Source organism: Portunus trituberculatus, chromosome 32 (genome assembly GCF_017591435.1).
Source record: "Portunus trituberculatus isolate SZX2019 chromosome 32, ASM1759143v1, whole genome shotgun sequence".
Taxonomy (NCBI): Eukaryota; Metazoa; Arthropoda; class Malacostraca; order Decapoda; family Portunidae; genus Portunus; species Portunus trituberculatus.
In genome coordinates, this window is record NC_059286.1 from 9,346,309 (window position 1) to 9,366,696 (window position 20,388).

At 40.3% G+C, this 20,388-nt stretch overlaps 1 protein-coding gene and 1 long non-coding RNA gene across 6 annotated transcripts in view; one reads left to right on the forward strand and one right to left on the reverse strand.

Moving 5' to 3' along the window:
- The window catches only part of LOC123511933 (protein amalgam-like), a 90,061-nt gene that overhangs the window by 57,341 nt on the left and 12,332 nt on the right, over window positions 1-20,388 (forward strand). For all 5 annotated transcript variants that reach the window (XM_045268037.1, XM_045268039.1, XM_045268038.1 and 2 more), the window contains one exon: window positions 8,998-9,183. In XM_045268037.1, the coding sequence (XP_045123972.1) occupies window positions 8,998-9,183 (186 nt within the window). The remainder of the gene's footprint in view (window positions 1-8,997; window positions 9,184-20,388) is intronic.
- LOC123511935 overlaps window positions 19,058-20,388 on the reverse strand; it is a 31,020-nt gene continuing 29,689 nt past the window's right edge. Inside the window, exon 4 of the long non-coding RNA XR_006676986.1 lies at window positions 19,058-19,403. This is a non-coding gene — a long non-coding RNA (uncharacterized LOC123511935). The remainder of the gene's footprint in view (window positions 19,404-20,388) is intronic.

Sequence of the window (20,388 nt, forward strand, 5' to 3'; positions counted from 1 at the left end):
CATTTTATTATTTTTCCTTTTTTTCAAATTCGAGGTTCTAAGTTTGTGAATATTTAGGCATTTCTAGTTTCTTTTTTTCTTATTTTTCATCATGTCCTCCTCCTCCTCCTCCTCCTCCTCCTCCTCCTCCTCCTCCTCCTCCTCCTCCTCCTCCTCCTCCTTTCAAACAACAGCTGTAAGTCGAGGCTGACACTCTTGCACCTGACCATTCTCTCTCTCTCTCTCTCTCTCTCTCTCTCTCTCTCTCTCTCTCTCTCTCTCTCTCTCTCTCTCTCTCTCCGGAAAGACAGATAAACAGAAACACAGACATGGAAACAGAAAAGAACCCCTAGAGAGAGAGAGAGAGAGAGAGAGAGAGAGAGAGAGAGAGAAAACTACCCTCTCATCTCCCCCCTTTCCCTCCACAGCACAACAAAATACATAAACGCAGCTTCGAGAAACTACGTCACAAATTTGCACCGTATATCGTAAGGGTCGTTGTGGGTAAGCCAGAGACACTTGGGGTAGATCCACGAGACATTAAGATGACAGCGGAGGGGAGAAAAAAGGGAGCCGCGTTTGGGTCTAGCGGCGGCAGCGGCAGAGGCAGCGAGCTTACGAGAAAATACTGAGGCGTCTTTTGTTTAGTGATGAGATGTGAAGGAGTGATGAGTAAAGGATGGTAGGAGTGTGTGGTGGTGTTAAGTACTAATGGGTGCTAAGTACTTCTTGGGTGTTGAGTGTGTTTTGTTTTTTATATAAGAGGGAAAACTACCAAGGGCAAAAACATGAATATTAGAAAATGAAAAAAAGGAGAACTTGAATTGTAGTCTGTATTAAAGAATCAAAAGAATTAGTCAAAATTTAAGGATACATTTCTCGACACCTCTCTCTTAAAAGCAGTTAAGTCGTAGGAAGATGGAAATATCGAAGCAGGCAGGGAGTTCCAGAGTTTACCAGTGAAAGGTATGAATGATTGAGAACACTGGTTAACTCTTGCATTAGAGGGTTGGACAGAATAGGAATGAGAGGAAGAGGAAAGAGGAAGGTATGAATGATTGAGAATACTGGTTAACTCTTGTATTAGAGGGTTGGACAGAATAGGAATGAGAGGAAGAGGAAAGAGGAAGGTATGAATGATTGAGAATACTGGTTAACTCTTGTATTAGAGGGATGGACAGAATAGGGATAAGAGGAAGACGAAAGAGGAGGAGGACGTGTAATGGAAGGACGTATGGCAGTGTGGGTTTACGTAGAGTTATGTTATTGGGCGTTCAATAAGAAATGAGAGAAGGTATGAGTGTGTATTAGTGAGGCAGAAAAGATGTGTTGTATAATAAAAATAAAGAATTGATGAAAAATTGAAAAAAACCGAAAGAAAAAGAGAATTTAATAAAACGAATCATAGTTTTCCAAAAAGAATATAGTGGCATCGCATTCATCAACAAATACAAGAAGGAAATTGAAAAAAAAAATAGAACAAAACTGGAATAAAATGAATAAAAAAAGAGATATGTAAATAGGAATGATGGATGGCAGGAGGAAGACGACAAGAGAAGAGAAATATGGAAGCCAGGAAATACACGGACAGGGAAAAACAATAACAAAAAAAGGGAGAAGTGAAGAAATACATAACTCAACTAGAGAGAGAGAGAGAGAGAGAGAGAGAGAGAGAGAAAGAATTTATTTGGCAAAGGATAAACCGAATTTGGAATTTTATGAATACTGCAGGTCAAAGATTTTTCCAGCACCCGCCCCCTCTTCTCTCTCTCTCTCTCTCTCTCTCTCTCTCTCTCTCTCTCTCTCTCTCTCTCTCTCTCTCTCTCTCTCTCTCTGCGGTTAATGGCCTTTCATTATACATCATAGTCATAATTTGGGTTCTTATAACAAAATTGGACGGATGCCAAAGATAAGACAGATGGGAGAGAAAGGAGAGAAAAAAAATAAATGATGAAAACTAAAAGAAAGATGAATATAAAAGATTAAGAGAATGTGTAATATCTTAAGTAATATAATGGGACAGACTGCACTAAAACACACCAAACACCCCAAAACACCCTTAAAACACGCTCAAACATACCCTAAACACCCAAACACCCTCAAACACACACACTTAAAACAACATCCCCAAAACACCCTAAAACACAAACACACCCTAAACACAAACACCCTCCTAAAATCACCCTAAAACATACTCAAAACAAAAACACCATCAAACACACCCAAAACACCCTTAAACATACCTGCCCAAACACCCCAAAACACCCCAAAAATAAAACACCCCAAACATCCAAACACCCCTGAACACCCCAAACCACCCTCAAACACCCTGAAGCATGCTCAAACACACCCTCAAACACCCAAACACCCACAAATCAAACAAACACACAAAACACCCCTGACATCCCCAAAACACCCCTAAAACACGCTCAAACACACCCTAAACACCCAAACACCCTCAAACACACCCAAAACACCCCTAACAAATCAACCTCAAACACACCCCAAAACACCCCTAAAACACCCTCAAACACACCCAAAACAGGAAGACGACGAGGCGAGAGAAGAAAATTTAAAGACACACTAAAGCATGTCGACATTAAAATTGAAAAGAAATAAGAATAAAAAGAAAAAAAAACTACTTACAGAATACTTTACTTGAAGGCACACGGGGTTTTAAAAGTGCTCCCGCTGTTCTAGTGGGAGATTGATACTATTTCTCCATTACAAATAGGTAAAAATAAAAAAGATTGCAGAAGACGAGGCGAGAGAAGGAAATTTAAACACTACAATATTTCGACATTAAAACTTGAAAAGACATAAAAATCTGTTTGGTAAGAGTGAAACATGTCATCCTACACTTCTATAAATTAAACAAAAGAAGATTTAATAAACGTAGGAATAAAGGAACATATTCTCAAGACACCTCTGCACCTTATCTCACTACTTTCAGAATACTTTACTTGAAGGCATAGAGGGGTTCCTACTGTTCTAGAGGGAGATTGACACTATTTCTCCCTGACTGATAGGAAACAACAATTGCAGAAGACGAGACGAGAGAAGAAATAAAGAATAAAAGAGAAAAAAAAACCTACTTTCAGAATACTTGAAGACATAGGGAGTTATAAAGGTGTTCGTACTGTTATAGTGGGAGATTAATACTATATCTCCATTACTGATAGGCAAAACACTCTCGAGAACCCGGTTGGTCGATTCTGTGGCCTTTGAAGATAGTTGTGGTGAGAGAGCAAAGCGTTTCAGAAATCGGGCCAAGAAGTGACGGAAGGTGAAGAGTGAGGCAAAGGAAAGGAAACACTAAACCATTCCCAATAAGAAGAAATGAAACAGTTTGGCAGAAGTGAAATATTCTGTCCAACACTGCAAACACACAAGAAAAAATGGAATATATGTGGCGATAAAGAGGAGGAGTAGAGAGAGAGAGAGAGAGAGAGAGAGAGAGAGAGAGAGAGAGAGAGAGAGAGAGAGAGAGAGAGAGAGAGAGAGAGAGAGAGAGAGAGAGTGAGTGATCGAACTGCGACAGATGAAGAAAAGAAAAAAATACAAAACAATAAAGAGGAACAGACTGCAAAATTGAAGGCAAGGAAGGAGGAGGAGAAAATGAGAGAAAGTGAGTGAGTGAGTGAGTGAGTGAGTGAGTGAGCAGTGACAGATGAAGAAAAAGAAAAGAAAATACAAAAGAAAGAGTAATAGACTGCAAAATTGAAAGCAAGGAAGGAAGAGTAGAGAATGAGAGAGAAGTGAGTGAGAGAGAGTGAGAGAGAAAGTGAGTGAGTGAGTGAGTGAGTAACAGCAAATCCAGAAAAAAGAAAAGAAAATACATAACAATATAGAGTAATAGACTGAGAATGGGAGCGAAAGAGAGAGAGAGAGAAAGTTAGTGAGTGAGTGAGTGAGTGAGAGAGAGAGTGAGACAGTGAGCAGCGACGGATGAAGAAAAATAACAGACTACAAACCAGAAGGTGAAAATGCGTAGAGAGTAGAGAGAATAATAGAGCGAGAGACAACTAGAGAGAGAGAGAGAGAGAGTGAGTGAGTGAGCAGCGGCAGAGCAAGAGAGGGAAGGAAAGATTTATCGAGGAAGGGGCGGCCAGCATCACCCAACTGTTGCCTCCTATCACTGTGGGCGACTAATACCACTCAGGAAATGGACTTTAGGGGAGCTGGAATCTATTTGTGAGTGGAAGGCAATGCATTTTTGTCCTCATGGCAGTGGCGGCATGTTTCCCCCCCACTGCCGGGCGGGGACTGGACCGGGAGACGTCTGAGTACATTGCTTTAGTTTAGATGAAACGAAGGATTTTTTGGAAGTTAGCGTTGGATTTTCACTGTGGATTCTATTATTAGTTTTCTTATTTTTGCTTCTTATTTTGTTCAGGCTATTGTATTTAAAGACATGCGTATTTTTTTTTATTTATTTATTTTTAAGTTAACGTTGTATTTTCAGAGTTTATTGTATTAGAGTTGTTTATTTTTTCTTCGTATTTTTCTTTCTGGCTATTGCATTTAAGGACATGCGTAGTTTATTTATCTATTTATTATTTTTTTTAAGTTAACGTTGTATTTTCAGTGTATATTGTATGATTAGTATTCTTATTTATTCATATTATTTTTTTCAGGCTATTGTATTTTAGGAAGCATATTTTATTTTTTTCTACAGTTAACGTTGTATTTTAAGTGCGTGGAGTGTATTATTAGTATTGCTTATTTTCTTATTAATTTTTTCTGGCTGTTGTATTTAAAGACTCGTAGAATTCATTTATTTAGTATTTTATTTTCTTATTAATTTTTCTGGTTATGGTATTTCAGAACAAGTATGTTATTGATTTTTTCTAAAGTTAATGTATTTTTATTGAGTGTGAATTGTATTATTAGTTTTGCATATTTTTACTTATTTTGTCTAGTTATTGTATTTTAGAACATGCGTATTTTATTTATTTTTAAGATAGCGTTGTATTTTGCTGGATTTTAAGTATGGATTGTATACTTAATATTAATTGTTTTCATAAATATCACCTGGATTTTACATTATTTCATCTGGATATTGCATTTTCTTTATTTTCTCTAACCTCTTCTGTACCATAACACGTTTTAATATCTAGTCTGCTTACTGTATGGTGATTTTATTCAGCTTCAGAAACTTAGATGATTTAAACCGTGAAGACTGGCTATTAACCTTCTCACCTCCATAGACCCTTCCTAATGTAAATAAAATCCAATATCGCCTGGATTTCACATTATATTCATTTCTTTATCTTCTTTAACCTCTCCAGTACCATGACACATTTTGATATTTATTCTGCTTACTATTTCGTGATTTTATTCAACTTCAGAAACTTATGTGGAGATTAAAACAGTGAAGACTCCGGCTATTAATCTTCTCACCTCCTCACCTTCCTAATGTAAATAAAATCGTCTAATTATAACCAAAACTCATGGTAAAAAATGCGTCGCAGTAGTGAAAGGGTCAAATTAGCGGTGTATTTTGCTGGTTTTACATACTAACTCCATTCTAAATATTGTCTGTTTTCATAAATATCGCCTCGTTTCACATTTTAGGACCTTTTTATTCAATTTTATGCTACATTGTGTGTTTTAACCCCCTCAAAACTGGGACACATTGCTACCATGAGATTTGTGTACGATTAGACTATTTTATCGACATTAGGAAGGGCCTATGGAAGTCAGAAGACTAATGGCCACACTCTTCACTATTCTAATCCCCCTCATGAGTTTTCGAAGCTGTATAAATAGTAAGCAGAGTGAATATGAAAACGCGTCATGGTACTGAGGGGATTAAGACACAGTTCCTATTTATTTTTTCTTATATCTTCCTTTGACATTTTATTTTCAGATTTTTTTTCTTTAATTTTGCATTTTTTGAGTTTGTGTTTGTATTCGTGGTATTTTTGTGTTTTCTTAGTTGTTTGTATGATTTTTACTGCGAGATTGTACTTGTGGTGTATTTGTTGAGTAAGAGCGAGAGAGAGAGAGAGAGAGAGAGAGAGAGATTCGTCTTTAATATTTGGAATCTCTCAAAATCTGCACATTCCCTCTCCATATCCTTTCAATTTCCTCTCTCTCTCTCTCTCTCTCTCTCTCTCTCTCTCTCTCCGGGTTGTTCGTTCATCCATCTCCTCTCCCTTCTCTTTTCCTTTACATTTCCAAAACTCACTCCTTTTTACTTCACTAACACTCACACCCATTCTTTATCCACCACCTAAACCTACACCCATCTACACCTCCATCTACCCATCAACATCCCATTTTTTCCCCTTCACCTTCGCTTAGTAGATTCGTAAGCCCTTTCTCTTTCTCGCTACCTTGACATTCATCTGACAGTCCCCATAAGGTAATCCCGCAGCCCTCGCCCCGGTAAAAAGCCCCTTGCAGCTCAACGTAGCCCCAGCCGACCGCAGGAATGTCCGAGGCGCCTCCTGTCCGAATATTTCTAGATGTTGGTGTGTAAAATATTTCAGGTATATTTTTTTCGTCTTTTTCTTTCCGTCTTTTATCTTTTTTTTGGGGTTTTCTTTCTTCAGTGTGTGTGTGTGTGTGTGTGTGTGTGTGTGTGTGTGTGTGTGTGTGTGTGTGTGTGTGTGTGTGTGTGTGTGTGTGTGTGTGTGTGTGTGTGTGTGTTTGCTTTCTTTTTATTTTTTTTTCTGTTTCTTTGCTTTTGTCTCATTATATTGGACTGAATATCTCTCTCTCTCTCTCTCTCTCTCTCTCTCTCTCTCTCTCTCTCTCTCTCTCTCTCTCTCTCTCTCTCTCTCTCTCTCTCTCTCTCTCTCTCTCTCTTTTTTTTATTTACAAATTGATATTACAAAGGTATATATAGTAAATAGTCAAAAGTTCACGGTGAGTTGCCGAGAACTATCTTTGACATAATATTAGTACATGAGAAATGCAATGCAATACAAAATAGTAAAATAGTTATATAAACTAAATAGTAACAATTGCACACAATAATACAAGATGTCATTTGTTACATTCTCTCTCTCTCTCTCTCTCTCTCTCTCTCTCTCTCTCTCTCTCTCTCTCTCTCTCTCTCTCATATTTCCTCCAGCACACACTCGGAAGATCTTTTACTTATCTGAATCTAAACATTTATTCATCTGATTTATCTCACCAATCCTGTCTTACTACCCTCACCCTCTCCCTCTCTCTCTCTCTCTCTCTCTCTCTCTCTCTCTCTCTCTCTCTCTCTCTGCCTCCATGTGAACGCAGCAAGAGGCGGCAAAGAGAGTGACGCCAGCTGTCCTCCATAGACGCCGTGGGAGTTGCCTGCTGTCTCTCATCGACCTTCAAAACTACCACTACTCAAAGAACTCACACACACACACACACACACACACACACACACACACACACACACACACACACACACACACACACACACACACACACACACACACACACAGACAGATAGATAGATAGATAGTTTATTGACCACAGTGGACAAAGACAACACATCCAAACTTAAGATACAATGATAACGAAACCAATACATGAACAATGAAAAGAACCATGGCCACAAATATCCTGCAGTCCAAAAGAAAAGTACCAATCAAGTACAAAGGTCGGTGTAAACAAGCCAGGAAATATGTACAACAATGCATTTTACTCGTGTGAATGCAAGATATCATGACTAATTTTGCATAAATCATAATGTGAATATTTTTCATTGAATAAATCACACAACACACACACACACACACACACACACACACGAAGAAATGGGTATAAGAGGAGTTAATATTCTTTCTTCTCTTCTACGTAAATGAGAACGAAAAGAATGGAGTGATTCAGCAAACTTTCCGTCCTCCTCAACGAAAATGTTAAAAGGAGTGAGTGAGTAAACTTTCTTCTCTTTCTTCTCTTCTACGGAAATAAAAGACAAAAAAAGAGGAATTAAGTCTTTTCTTCTCTTCTCTACGATAATACAAGCAAGTAGGAGTAAATTGATAAGTATCTTCCCTTTTACGGAAATGAAAGACAAAAAAAAAAGATGAAATTAACGTCTATCTCTTCTCATCTCCACAATAATAAAAGTAAGATTGACCAAGAATTCTTCACCTCTACGGAAATAAAATAACAAAAGTGTATCGACGAACTTTCTTCTCCATAACAAAAATAAAAAAAAAAAGGATGGAATTAAGTTTTTTTCTTTTCTTCTCCACGATAATACAAACATAGAGCGAATGAACAGACTTTCTTTTCTCCTCTACCCAAATATGTTTAAAGGAGTGAATTGGCAAACTTTCTTCTCCTCTAAAGACCAAAAGAAGGAGGGATTAACGTCTCTCTTCTCTTCACGAAAAGAACAACAAGGAGTGAATGAACAGGCTTTTTCTCCTCTATGCATATATGTTTAAAGGAGTCAATTGGCAAACTTTCTTCTCCTCTAAAGACTGAATCAAGTCGTCTCTTCTCTTCTCTACCAAAATAAGAACGGAATTAACGTTTCTCTTCTCTTCTCTACGATAATACAAGCAAATAGGAGCGAAATGACACTTTTTCTCTTCTACGGAAATAAGAAAATAACAGAAGGGAGAGTGAATTAGCAAGCAGCTTTTCTATCCACTTATTCTTTTACTGCAAACCACAACGTTTCTATAAGCACAGCCACTTCCTATCACCATCACAAAAATCGTCTCTCACCTCCATGGCCAAGAAATAAGCAAGAATTCTTAATACTGAAGGAGTTAACCAGCTTTTCTATCCATTCAATCCATTTACTCCACACCACAACGTCTCTATAAGCACAAACACTTCTCACCGTCACAAAACTCGTCTCTCACCTTCATGGCCAACAATAGGCAAGAATTTTTAATACTAAAGAAGTTAACCAGCTTCTCTATCCAACTAATCCATTTACTCACGTCTCTATAAGCATATCCACTTCCTCTCATCATCAAAAACCTCATCTTTCACTTCCATGGTCAAAAAATAGGCAAGGATTCTCAACACTGAAGGAGTTAACCAGCTTCTCTTCACCAGGTGGGGTGGGTGAAGGCGGACACGAAGGCCATCCAGGCGATCCACCACCAGGTCGTGACACACAATCCCCGCGTGTCAGTTACCTACCGAGACCGCACCACCTGGAACCTTCACATCAGGAACGTGCAGGAGGACGACCGCGGGGTGTACATGTGCCAGGTGAACACTGACCCCATGATTGCTGAGGTGAGTGTCGCAGGTGTGTGTGTGTGTGTGTGTGGGGAGGAGGGGAAGGTGATTGTTAGACGTGTGTTTAGAGGACTGGGCTAAGTTGGGTTAGGGTAGTTTAATTTGGGTTGGGTTGGGTTGGGTTAGGTTAGGGTAGGTTAGGTTAAGTTGGGTTAAGTTACGTTAGGTTAGGTTATGGTGGGGTAGGGTAGTGTTTGGGTTAGGTTAGATTAGAGGTTAGGATAAGGTAAGCTAGGTTAAGGTATGTTAGGTTAGGTTAGGTTAGGTCAGGTTAGTATAGGGTAGGGTAGGGTAGGGTAGGGTAGGGGTAGATTAGGTTAGGTTAGGTTAGGTTAGGTTACTGTTTGTGTGTTGTGTTGTTAGGCAGGTGTGTTGTCAGGTGTGTGGTGGTCTCTCTCTCTCTCTCTCTCTCTCTCTCTCTCTCTCTCTCTCTCTCTCTCTCTCTCTCTCTCTCTCTCTCTCTCTCTCTCTCTCTCTCTCTCTCTCTCTCTCTCTCTCCACATCATCGGCCTGGAATTTATCGCCACTTGGGGATAATTTACCCACACAATTAATTTGGCCGACTGCCAGTGTCGTTCACGTTAGTCGTCGTCCCCCTCATTTTTATCCCTCCACGACCCTGCCTCTTCTACCCCTCCTTCCACCCCTCCCCTTTCTCCTCCCCCTACTTTTTGACTTCCCACACGACCCCTACCTCCTTCCTCCCATTATTCCTTTTCCCTTTTCTCCTTCCCCTGCTTTGTCTCCCCCAACACATCCCCTGCCTCTTCTCCCCCTGCCCACTCCTCTCCCTCTTTTCCTCCTCCTGCTTTTAACCCCAAACACGACCCCTGCCCCTCCTCCACTCCCTTCTCCTCTCCCTCGCCTCCTCCCACAACTTTTTGACAACCCACCTCTTCTACCCATCCTTCCATTCCTCCTCCTATTCCTCCCCCTGCTTTTTCACCCTTCCCCATACGACTTCTGCCTCCTCTCTCCGATTACTCCTTCCCTCTCCTCCTCCCTTGCTTTTTAACCCCCCAAACACAACCCCTGCCCCCTCCTCACCTCCCTCCACCCCAACCACCTCCTCTATCCCCTCTCCCCTTCATCTTGGTTGCCTTCTGTCCCACCTTCACCTTTTTCTTGCCCCCTTCCGCCTCTTCGGTTTGAGTCGCGTATAAATCGTAGTTGTTAATGTTACTGTCTTGTTTACTGCGCTTTGGTGTTTTTGGGGGTGATTTTTGGGTGAGTTTGAGAGAGAGAGAGAGAGAGAGAGAGAGAGAGAGAGAGAGAGAGAGAGAGAGAGAGAGAGAGTACTGTTGAGACACGAGGATTCACTCATAATTAAGTTTGAAATTCTCTAGAGATTAACTGTTGGCCCCCCTACTTGTAATTTTTCATCTCTCTCTCTCTCTCTCTCTCTCTCTCTCTCTCTCTCTCTCTCTCTCTCCTATACATCTAAAACCAACCTCAAACACTCCCCCCCCCTTCGAATTTTCACACCCTTCACCTTTCTATAACTTTCTTTCTCCTATTTACATTTACTCATCCATACAACTAAGCATCTCCCCGCAGACTTCCTCCCAGCCTTTACTCTCTCGCTTGCCGACAACACCCTCAGTCTTTTCTCCTCCTCTCACGGTCCTGAAGTATCCTAATCTCCACAGCCTCTTCCATTTTACGAACGGGTAGTTTTATCGACAATTTCAAGAGAGGCAGCGTCGTTCCCGCGTCAGGAGAGGTAGAGGCGAGCCCGGGGACTCAAGCGACCCTCACCAGGGCAGGCGAGACGAGGCATTAGTGGACTACTGGCTGTGTTTGAATAGGCAAATAGTGAGCACAGAGAGTGGGAGTGTCTGCGATCACTAAATGTATTGATTTCTGCCTCTCTCTCTCTCTCTCTCTCTCTCTCTCTCTCTCTCTCTCTCTCTCTCTCTCTCTCTCTCTCTCTCTCTCTCTCTCTCTCTCTCTCTCTCTCTCTCTCTCTCTCTCTCTCTCTCTCTCTCTCTCTCTCTCTCTCTCTCTCTCTCTCTCTCTCCCCTCTTGTTTGAGGAGAGAGAGAGAGAGAGAGAGAGAGAGAGAGAGAGAGAGAGAGAGAGAGAGAGAGCGTGGACACCAAACAATAATTCATTGGTAAGGTTCAGTGTAAATATACACATGCACGCACGCACACGCACACGGGCGCGCAGACACACACACACACACACACACACACACACACACACACACACACACACACACACACACACACACACACACACACACACACAGAATACGTACACAGCTAATAGTTCTTTTACATTAGCGATCAGAACGTTATGTCAAATTATTTTGTGTCGAAAAAGGTTACGTTGTTTTGTCGTTAATTTAATCCATTTACTGTCTATTGGTCTGCTTTTGTCTGCCACTCTATCTGTCTGTCTATTTATCTATCTATCTATCAATCTATCTCACTAATAAGAGGACCAACTAAATACCCACACATCTTTTTTTTTCTCTCTTCTTCTCTTCTATCTTCTTTCTCTTCTATGTTCTTTCTTATACTTTCTTATAACGAAGGTATATCACACAACTTACTAACGAATCTATCCAACTATTTATCCATCTATCTGTCTATCTATCTACTTATCTATCTCTTTAATTAGACAACTAAAGACCCACCCAAACACTTCACTAACTAATCTAGCCATCTATTCATCCATTTATCTATCTATCTATCCATCTACTTATCTATCTGACTAACTACAGAACAACAAAATATCTAAAGAACTCATTAATTAATCTATCTATCTCTCTACCCTTCCATTCATTCATCTATCTATCCCTTTATCCATCCATCCATCTGTTTATCTGTCCATCTACTTATCTGACTAACTACACAAGAACTCACTAACTAATCTATCTATCAATCAATCTATTCACCCACCAAACTATCTCTCTAAGTAACCCACCACCAGGAAACACACCCACGAGCACTCCTACACAGCCAGCGCACGCCTATACCTGCTTCCCGGAACCTCATTAGGACACCAAACACACCATCTCGCGTCTGATTCGCAAACAAAACCTTTACCTCTCTCACACAAATACACTGAGCTGCCAGATACACAACACAGGGTCTCCCACCAAGAAACAATAGAAAAAGAGGGCACTTCCACGCACAAAGGCAGGGAAAAGAGCGTCAGAGGAAGAGAGTTAAGGGAGAGGATGATTAGAAAAGAAAAAGTGTGTTATTTTTCTTCTGGAGTCTAGATGAGTGAAAGGAAATAGGAAAAGTGTGGGAGAAAATAGGGGAACTTAAAGGAAGAGTGGTTTAAGAAGACTTTTAACTTGAATTCTAATGGGTTATAGGAAAAGAAGAAAAATGGGAAAAATTGTGGGTGATCTTAGGAAATGGAAGAAAAGAGGATAAAGAAAGGTGAAAAGACTCGATTAATTGGAATATAGGAAAAGAAATAAAAACAACGACAGAAAAATATAAAGCATTATCTCATTTTTTCTCCAAGTTTCAGGAATAAAAGTAGGAAAACACCGGGAAATTTGCCAGAAAGGGAGAAAAAAAAAAAAAACGAATGAAAAGAAGACAATGCACGTTTATGTCAACTCCCAGAAAAGTGGAAGAAATGAAGATGGGGAAAAGAAAAACAACGAGAAAACACAGAGAGGAGACAGAATGCGGGAGGAGGAAGAGAGAAAAAGAGAGGGCGGGAGGAAAAAAAAAAAGCGAGAGAGAGAGAGAGAGAGAGTGGCCCCTTTCATCCAGCTCCTCTAAATTTCTGGCGGGAAGACAAGGGGGTCATTTTCTCACCCACATTAAACGCCCACAAGGTCTTCTCGCTTTGAATCCTCCCGCTTTATAATACGCGCCAGTCCTGTGCTTCCTCAAGGCGAGCTAAATCTGAGAATAAAAGGCCGAGCTCCTCTGTGATTTATTAGCTTTGTCCTGCAGGGAAATTACCTTTAGAGGGGCATGTGGGGCGCAGGGCAGGAGGAGCAGGAGCAGCAGGCGGGGTGGCGGTCTTTATGCACAAAAATGACCATAAATTCTGTCCCTTTTATGCGTTTTATAATATTTCCCGCACGATTTTTGTTCGCCGCCCGGAGTAAGTGCGGCGCGGAGTTTATTTTTTGAGAAACGGTTGTCGTTTAGCCGCGCCCGCCAAGGCTGGAATGCAGTGGTGTTATTGTACACGGGGAATTCAGACCGTGTGTTTGGGAGGCGGGACAAGCATGGCCGGGGTAGCGGGTGGGAAGGAAGGCGGCCTCTATGTAAAGGTGGCGCCTCATTCTTAATAGAACTGAAGGGTCAAATATACAACAAATATGCAAGATTATGTTAGACCCGAGAGGCGGAGAAAGAAAGCGGCAGAAGATGTGTTTGTAAAGGTTATACCACACTCTTAATCCCTTCAGTACCACACCGCGTTGTCTTATTCATTCTGGCTACTATTTTGGCGATTTTTTATAAAGTTTCAGACATTTGTTGGGATTAGAATAGTGAAGACTCTGGGAATTAATCTTTTGACCTCCATAGATCCTTCCCAATGCAAATAAAATCGTTTAATCGTACACAAAAATCAACCTAAATATGCTTTCCACTATTGAAAGGATTAATGGAACTGAAGGGTAAATGTACCACAAATAAACAAGGAAAATTAGATCAGACCCAAGTGAGGAGGCACCAGGAAGGAAAAGGAAGGTGCCTATGTTAACGTTGCACAAATCAACCTCTTCAGTACCATGACGCGTTTCCGTATTCACTTTGCTTACTATCTGGTGATTTGATACAGCTTCAGAAACTCATGTGCGGGATTGAAATAGTGAAGACTGTGGCCATTAATCTTGTGACCTTCATAGACACTTCCTAATGTTAATAAAGTGGTTTAATCATTCACAAATCTCAAGGTAAAAATGTATCCCAGTACTGAAGAGGTTAAAGGCACAAATATACAACAGTACAAGACTAGGTAATGCCAGAGCGAGGTAAGGCAAGGCACGGAAGGCCAGAGAAAGGACTCATACATATAAAAACTTGTACCAAATTGTGAATAGAAATAAAGGCAAATGTACAACAAATATACAATAGAAGATAACGTTACACACAAGAGAAGCACAAGTAAGGACGTGTGTGTAAGAAGGTTACACCAATCTCTCTCAATAGAAACAGACAAATAAGTAAGAATAGAACACATTACTCCTTGCGTACCTTCCATTATGAGCCACGTCCACAATAGACCAGAATACTCAATAGGTTTCGAAGACTCACGTTCAGCCAAGTACTTAACTGAAGCGACGGGACAACAGACATAAAGAGCAAAACGTCATCTATCATTTATTTCTCCATTACGATCCACCCAGGTCACAAAAGGCTGGAGTATGTTGGAGTAGGATTGAATAGCTACGACAGCACCGCTCTTAACCTCTTCAGTACTGGGACACGTTTTTACCTTAAGATTAGAGTACGATTAGACCATTTTACTGACATTAGGAAGGGTCTATGGAGGTCAGAAGATCAATAGCCACAGTCTTCACTAGTGTAATCCCCCACATAAGTTTCTGAAGCTGTATAAAGTCGCCAGGTAGTAAGCAGAATGAATATAGAAACGCGTCATGGTACTGAAGGGGTTCAATATAGCAACACTCTTAAATTTCCAGTAGCAAAATAGAGTTATGAAAGAACCTGAACGCATTAGGGAATAAAATGATCACAATAAACCTTTCACCTTTACGATTCCCTGCCAGTTGTGAATGCCCTGAACATGTCAAGCTAAAGATGGTGTTTTCTTTACCATCTACTAGTGAAAAAGGCTGTTTCCAATGTATTCTTAACCTCCTTCAGTACGATAACGCGTTTTTCATATTAATTTGGCGATTTTACACAACTTCAGAAATTCATGCGGGTGATTAAAATAGTGAAGACTGTGGCCATTAATCTTCTGACCTCCATAGACTTTTCGTAATGTCAATAAAATGGCCTAATCCTACACAAATCTCAAGGTAAATAAATGTTTAAGTATTGATGAGGTTAAGCGTAGATGATGCAAAATAAGAGCAGGAGAACACAAGGAAACACAACAGTTGATAATACAAATACAAGAACACAAGAACGAGATGAAATAAGAAAGACTGCTGGTAAATAATGCAAGAAAGACAACTGAAGAACATAAATACATAAAAAAACCCTGCAAAAAAGACAGAGAAAACTGCAAACGTATAGTAGTATATGTAGCTGAGTTATTAGAGAACTGGAGAGGTAGTAGTATTCTCTCTCTCTCTCTCTCTCTCTCTCTCTCTCTCTCTCTCTCTCTCTCTCTCTCTCTCTCTCTCTCAGTAAATCACCCGTTCTACAAATAAACGCATTTCCTTATTCCCCACAAATTGTCATTCCATTTCAATCATTCCCTCACTTTTAAAATCCAAATCAATAAGGAAGCAAAACTAAAACACAGAGAGAGAGAGAGAGAGAGAGAGAGAGAGAGAGAGAGAGAGAGAGAGAGAGAAGAGGGGGAGAGGCGGCCTGGCTCTCCCATTAATATGTTTGTAGAGTCAGGAGAGGGAGATAAGGCAGCGGCCGAGAGAGAATAAATGCAAATCTCTACCCATAATGAGTCTTAATTGCTCTCCTCTCATGGGTTATTTACAGCCTTCGCTCTTGCCAAAGGAGAGAGAGAGAGAGAGAGAGAGAGAGAGAGAGAGAGAGAGAGAGAGAGAGAGAGAGAGAGAGAGAGAGAATTTAAAACGTTAGACAAACCCACATTTTCACACTTAACCTCTCAAACTAGTGAAGTTAAAAAGAAATAAATAAAAACAGAGAAGAAAAAAAGAATAAAAAAAAACATGACATTCCAACACAGACAGACAGAGAGAGAGAGAGAGAGAGAGAGAGAGAGAGAGAGAGAGAGAGAGAGAGAGAGAGAGAGAGAGAGAGAATTACACACTACATTTAATCACAAAGTTTATCCATATTTCCTTTATTTTCCCTCATTCATTCCTTTCCTTCAGTAAGTCTGCAAAATGTGTAACTGAATGAATAAATGAATAAATGCGTAAAATGACGATAAATATCCGAATTTTGTTTATTTATCTGGTTGTTTGTCTGCTCTGTTTACTAATACATCAGAGAGAGAGAGAGAGAGAGAGAGAGAGAGAGAGAGAGAGAGAGAGAGAGAGAGAGAGAGACAGGAGGGACGAAACAAAGACACAGAAATTAACAGGAAATGAAAAAGATAAAAGAAGATAAGAAAGTTCCTTAAAAAAACGAAGGAAGGAAAAGAGACAAATATAGAAAATCGAAACGAGGGAGAGAGAGAGAGAAAGAGAGAAAGAAAGATAGATAGAGATAATACAAAAAGGAGGAAATAAATGAGATAAGAACCACAACAAAGAGGAGTTAATGAAGGCAAAATGGATCTCTCTTTTACTGAATGGATGACAAATTTACACAACTTTCTCCAGAACCCAACAGAAGCACGCCACTCAAAACTGCTATTAACGACGACGGTGAAATAAATGACGGTAAAATAAAAAAAAATAAAAAAGGCCTCCGTTTAATGATTTTCTATTGATGTGTTTCATTTTAAGGCATCATCTGTAACCGAAGTTATGTATATATATAATTGGACCATTTATTAGTGTATTAATGCGTCTTATATATTCCATCAGGTTTGTGGTTAATTAAATATCTGTCTTTCTATCTATCTGTGTGTCTGTTTCGGAGTGTTTGCGCCTTACTGGGTTTATCTTCGCTTCTCAATAGGCGTTACCAAGAAGGAGACAGGAACACATGACGATCAGTAGGGACATAAATGTATAAAAAAAAAACTGCAAAAAATATATAGAAAACTGCAAACGTATAGTAGTATATGTAGCTGAGTTATTAGAGGACTAGAGAGTAAGTAGTATTCTCTCTCTCTCTCTCTCTCTCTCTCTCTCTCTCTCTCTCTCTCTCTCTCTCTCTCTGTCTGTCTGTCTCTCTCTCTCTCTCTCTCTCTCTCTCTCTCTCTCTCTCTCTCTCTCTCTCTCTCTCTCTCTCTCTCTCTCTCTCTCTCTCTCTCTCTCTCTCTCAGTAAATCACCCGGCTAAGTAAAGTGAGGTAAGCTTAGGTTAGGTTAGGTTGGGTTAGGTTCAGTGAGGTTAGGTTAGATAAGGTTCAGTGAAGTTAGGTTAAGGTAAGGTTAGGCTCAGTGAGGTTAAGTTAGGTTATGTTAGGTTCAGTGAAGTTAGGTTAGAATAGATTAGGTTAGGTGAGGTTAGGTTGAGTTAGGCTGGGTTGGGTGAGGTTAGGTGAGCTTAGGTGAGGCTAAGCGAGGTGAGCTTAGGTGAGATGAAGTTAGGTTACATTAGGTCAGGTTAGATTAGGTTAGGTACTACAGTAATTCAGGCAGATAGGAACCAGTAACCGAACCAAACTTTACCTAACTTAACCAAATTTACGTATGGTGGTTAAGATGAGAGAGAGAGAGAGAGAGAGAGAGAGAGAGAGAGAGAGAGAGAGAGAGAGAGAGAGAGAGAGAGAGAGAGAGAGAGAGAGAGAGAGAGAGAGACAGAGAGAGAGAGAGAGAGAGAGAGAGAGAGACAGAGAGAGAGAGAGAGACAGAGACAGACAGACAGAGAGACAGAGAGAGACAGACAGACACAGAGAGAAACAGAGACAGACAGAGAAACAGAGACAGACAGAGAAACAGAGACAAAGAGACAGAGAAACAGAGACAGAGACAGAGACACACAGAGACAGAGACAGAGACAGAGAGAGCAGACTCAAAGAAACACAGAAGGACAGAGAGAGAAAGAGAGCGCGTTAGTCTTGGTAGTGGCGCCTTGCTGACAGTCATTGGTGGCAATGGACGTGGTGGAGATCACATGCAAATAAGGAGAACAAAGTCATTACCCTCACAGCTTCTACAGACGATCAATATGTTAATGAACCTTCTCTCTGATCAAGTCCCTACTCCTCTTCCTCCTCCTCCTCCTCCTCCTCCTCCTGCCGGGATAGATAATTAGCTACATTACCTCTAAAGAGTGCCAAGAGGAGGTGCCTGGCGCTCTACATTATGCCGGGGACACTCCCACACCTCACTGGCGTTATCTTCCCAACCCACCCACGCCGCTGCCAAAAATACGGTCTCCCTACCCCATTCTAGGCCTACTCTTCCTCCCCCCCTTCCTCTCTCCCCCTCTTCTTCCTCTCCTCTTCTTCCTCTTCTTTCTCTTCCTGGTCTCCTATTCCTCCTCTTTCTCCTCTTTCTTCCCCTCCTGTTCTTCTCTTCCCTCTCCTTCTTCCTCTTTCTCCTATTTCTTTCCCTCCTGTTCTTCTCTTCCTTCCTCTTCCTCCCCTTCTTTTCCCTCCTAGCTTTCTCTTCCTTCTTTTCCTTCCCCTCCTGTTCCCCTTCTTCCTCCTCTTCCTTCCCTTCCTGGGCTCCTCCTCCTCCTCCTCCTCCTCCTCCTCCTCCTCCTCCTCCTCCTCCTCCTCCTCCTCCTCTTCCTTCTCCTCCTGGTCTTCTCTTCTTCCTCTTCATTCTCCTGACCTTCTCTTCATTCCCCTCCTCCCCCCCTCTTGCTTCTGATCTCCTCCTCCTCCTTCCCTTCCTAGTCTCCTCTTCCTCCCCCTCTTCCTTCTATTCCTTCCCCTCCTTCCCTTCCTTATCTCCTTCCTCCCTCTCCGTGTCCTCCCTCCAACACTCTCCTTCGTCTCCTAACCCAGGCAATCCCCTTTTTCCTCGTGTGTCTCCCCCTTCTAACCTATTAATAAGGGATTTGTGTTGTTTTTGGTGGTGGTGGTGGTGGTGGTGGTGGTGGTGGTGGTGGTGGTGGTGGTGGTGGTGGTGACTATTTTTCTTTTCTTTTCTTTTCTATCCATCTCACGAGTTTCCTTATTTGCTGTTTTGTTCTTTTCTTTCGTTTATCTATTTGTTTATTTACTTGTTTCATTTATTTATTCACTTTATTTATTTTTTCTATTTTTTTTTCTCCTCTCAAAGACAAAACACAACAGTAACAGTTTCCTTATTTGCTGTTTGTTCGTTTTTCTTTCATTTATTATTTTATTGATTTATTTTTTTTTTATTTATTTATTTTACTTTTTCAATTTTTTTTTTCCGCCTCTCAAAGACAAAACACAATAGTCACTCCTGTTTCCCTTTCCAGTAGAGCGTGGCGGTGGTGGTGGTGGTGGTGGTGGTGGTGGTGGTGTCTGTTGTTGTCTGTGTCCTTTGGTAATAGAGTAACGTTCTTCTAGTCTTAAATAAGGAAATACAAGGGAGATTAAATTGAAAGCTGCTAGGATTATTTTTTTCTCACGTTAATTAAGACGAGAATATGCAATGGATAAGCAAAAAATACATCAAAGTCTATGCACTCAATATTAACTTTTCTGCAGGGATTAATTAAAGAAGAAAATGGTATAAAACTCATATTTACCTATCATTTAACTCCTCCCATGCATTAAAATAAGGAAAATATACACCAAAGTCTATGCAATCAATATTAACTTTTCTGCAGGGATTAATTAAAGAAGGAAATGCAATAGAACTCATATTTACCTATCATTTAACTCCTCCCATGCATTAAAATAAGGAAAAATATACTTAAGCTTTCACTATGCAATTCCCTTTAACTTTCTCATTAAAACAAAGCAATTTAACTATTTCCAGCACTTAAGAAAAAAATATATACCTTGGAAAAAATACAGCCAGACCTTTGCATTTCAGATTAACTTAATAGACGAAGCTTCGAAAAAATATATTAACTTTAAATAAATTCACTCAAAAAAAAAGAAACAGATTAGCTCAAGAATATTTACCAACACCAATGCAACTTAGACTAACTTATTAACTATTCCTAACTATGAACAATAGAGAAAGCACGTTAAAAGCTTCACAATTCACACCTTCTTATATGCAACTAATAGACATAGAAATACCTGATGCAACACACAAACTACCTGAAAAGAAGAGTGAATTAACTATACAAACAAGAAACACACACTTTAAACCTTGAAAACACAATACAAACCTCAAATAAAAAACACACACATACACTCTACAATTTAAAGCCTTCAATAAAACACACTCACATATATACACAAAAAATAAAACTCAGAAAAGGAATGAATTAACTACACACACACACACACACACACACACACACACACACACACACACACACACACACACACACACACACACACACACAGACACCTATGCACTTCAGATTAACTTTTCC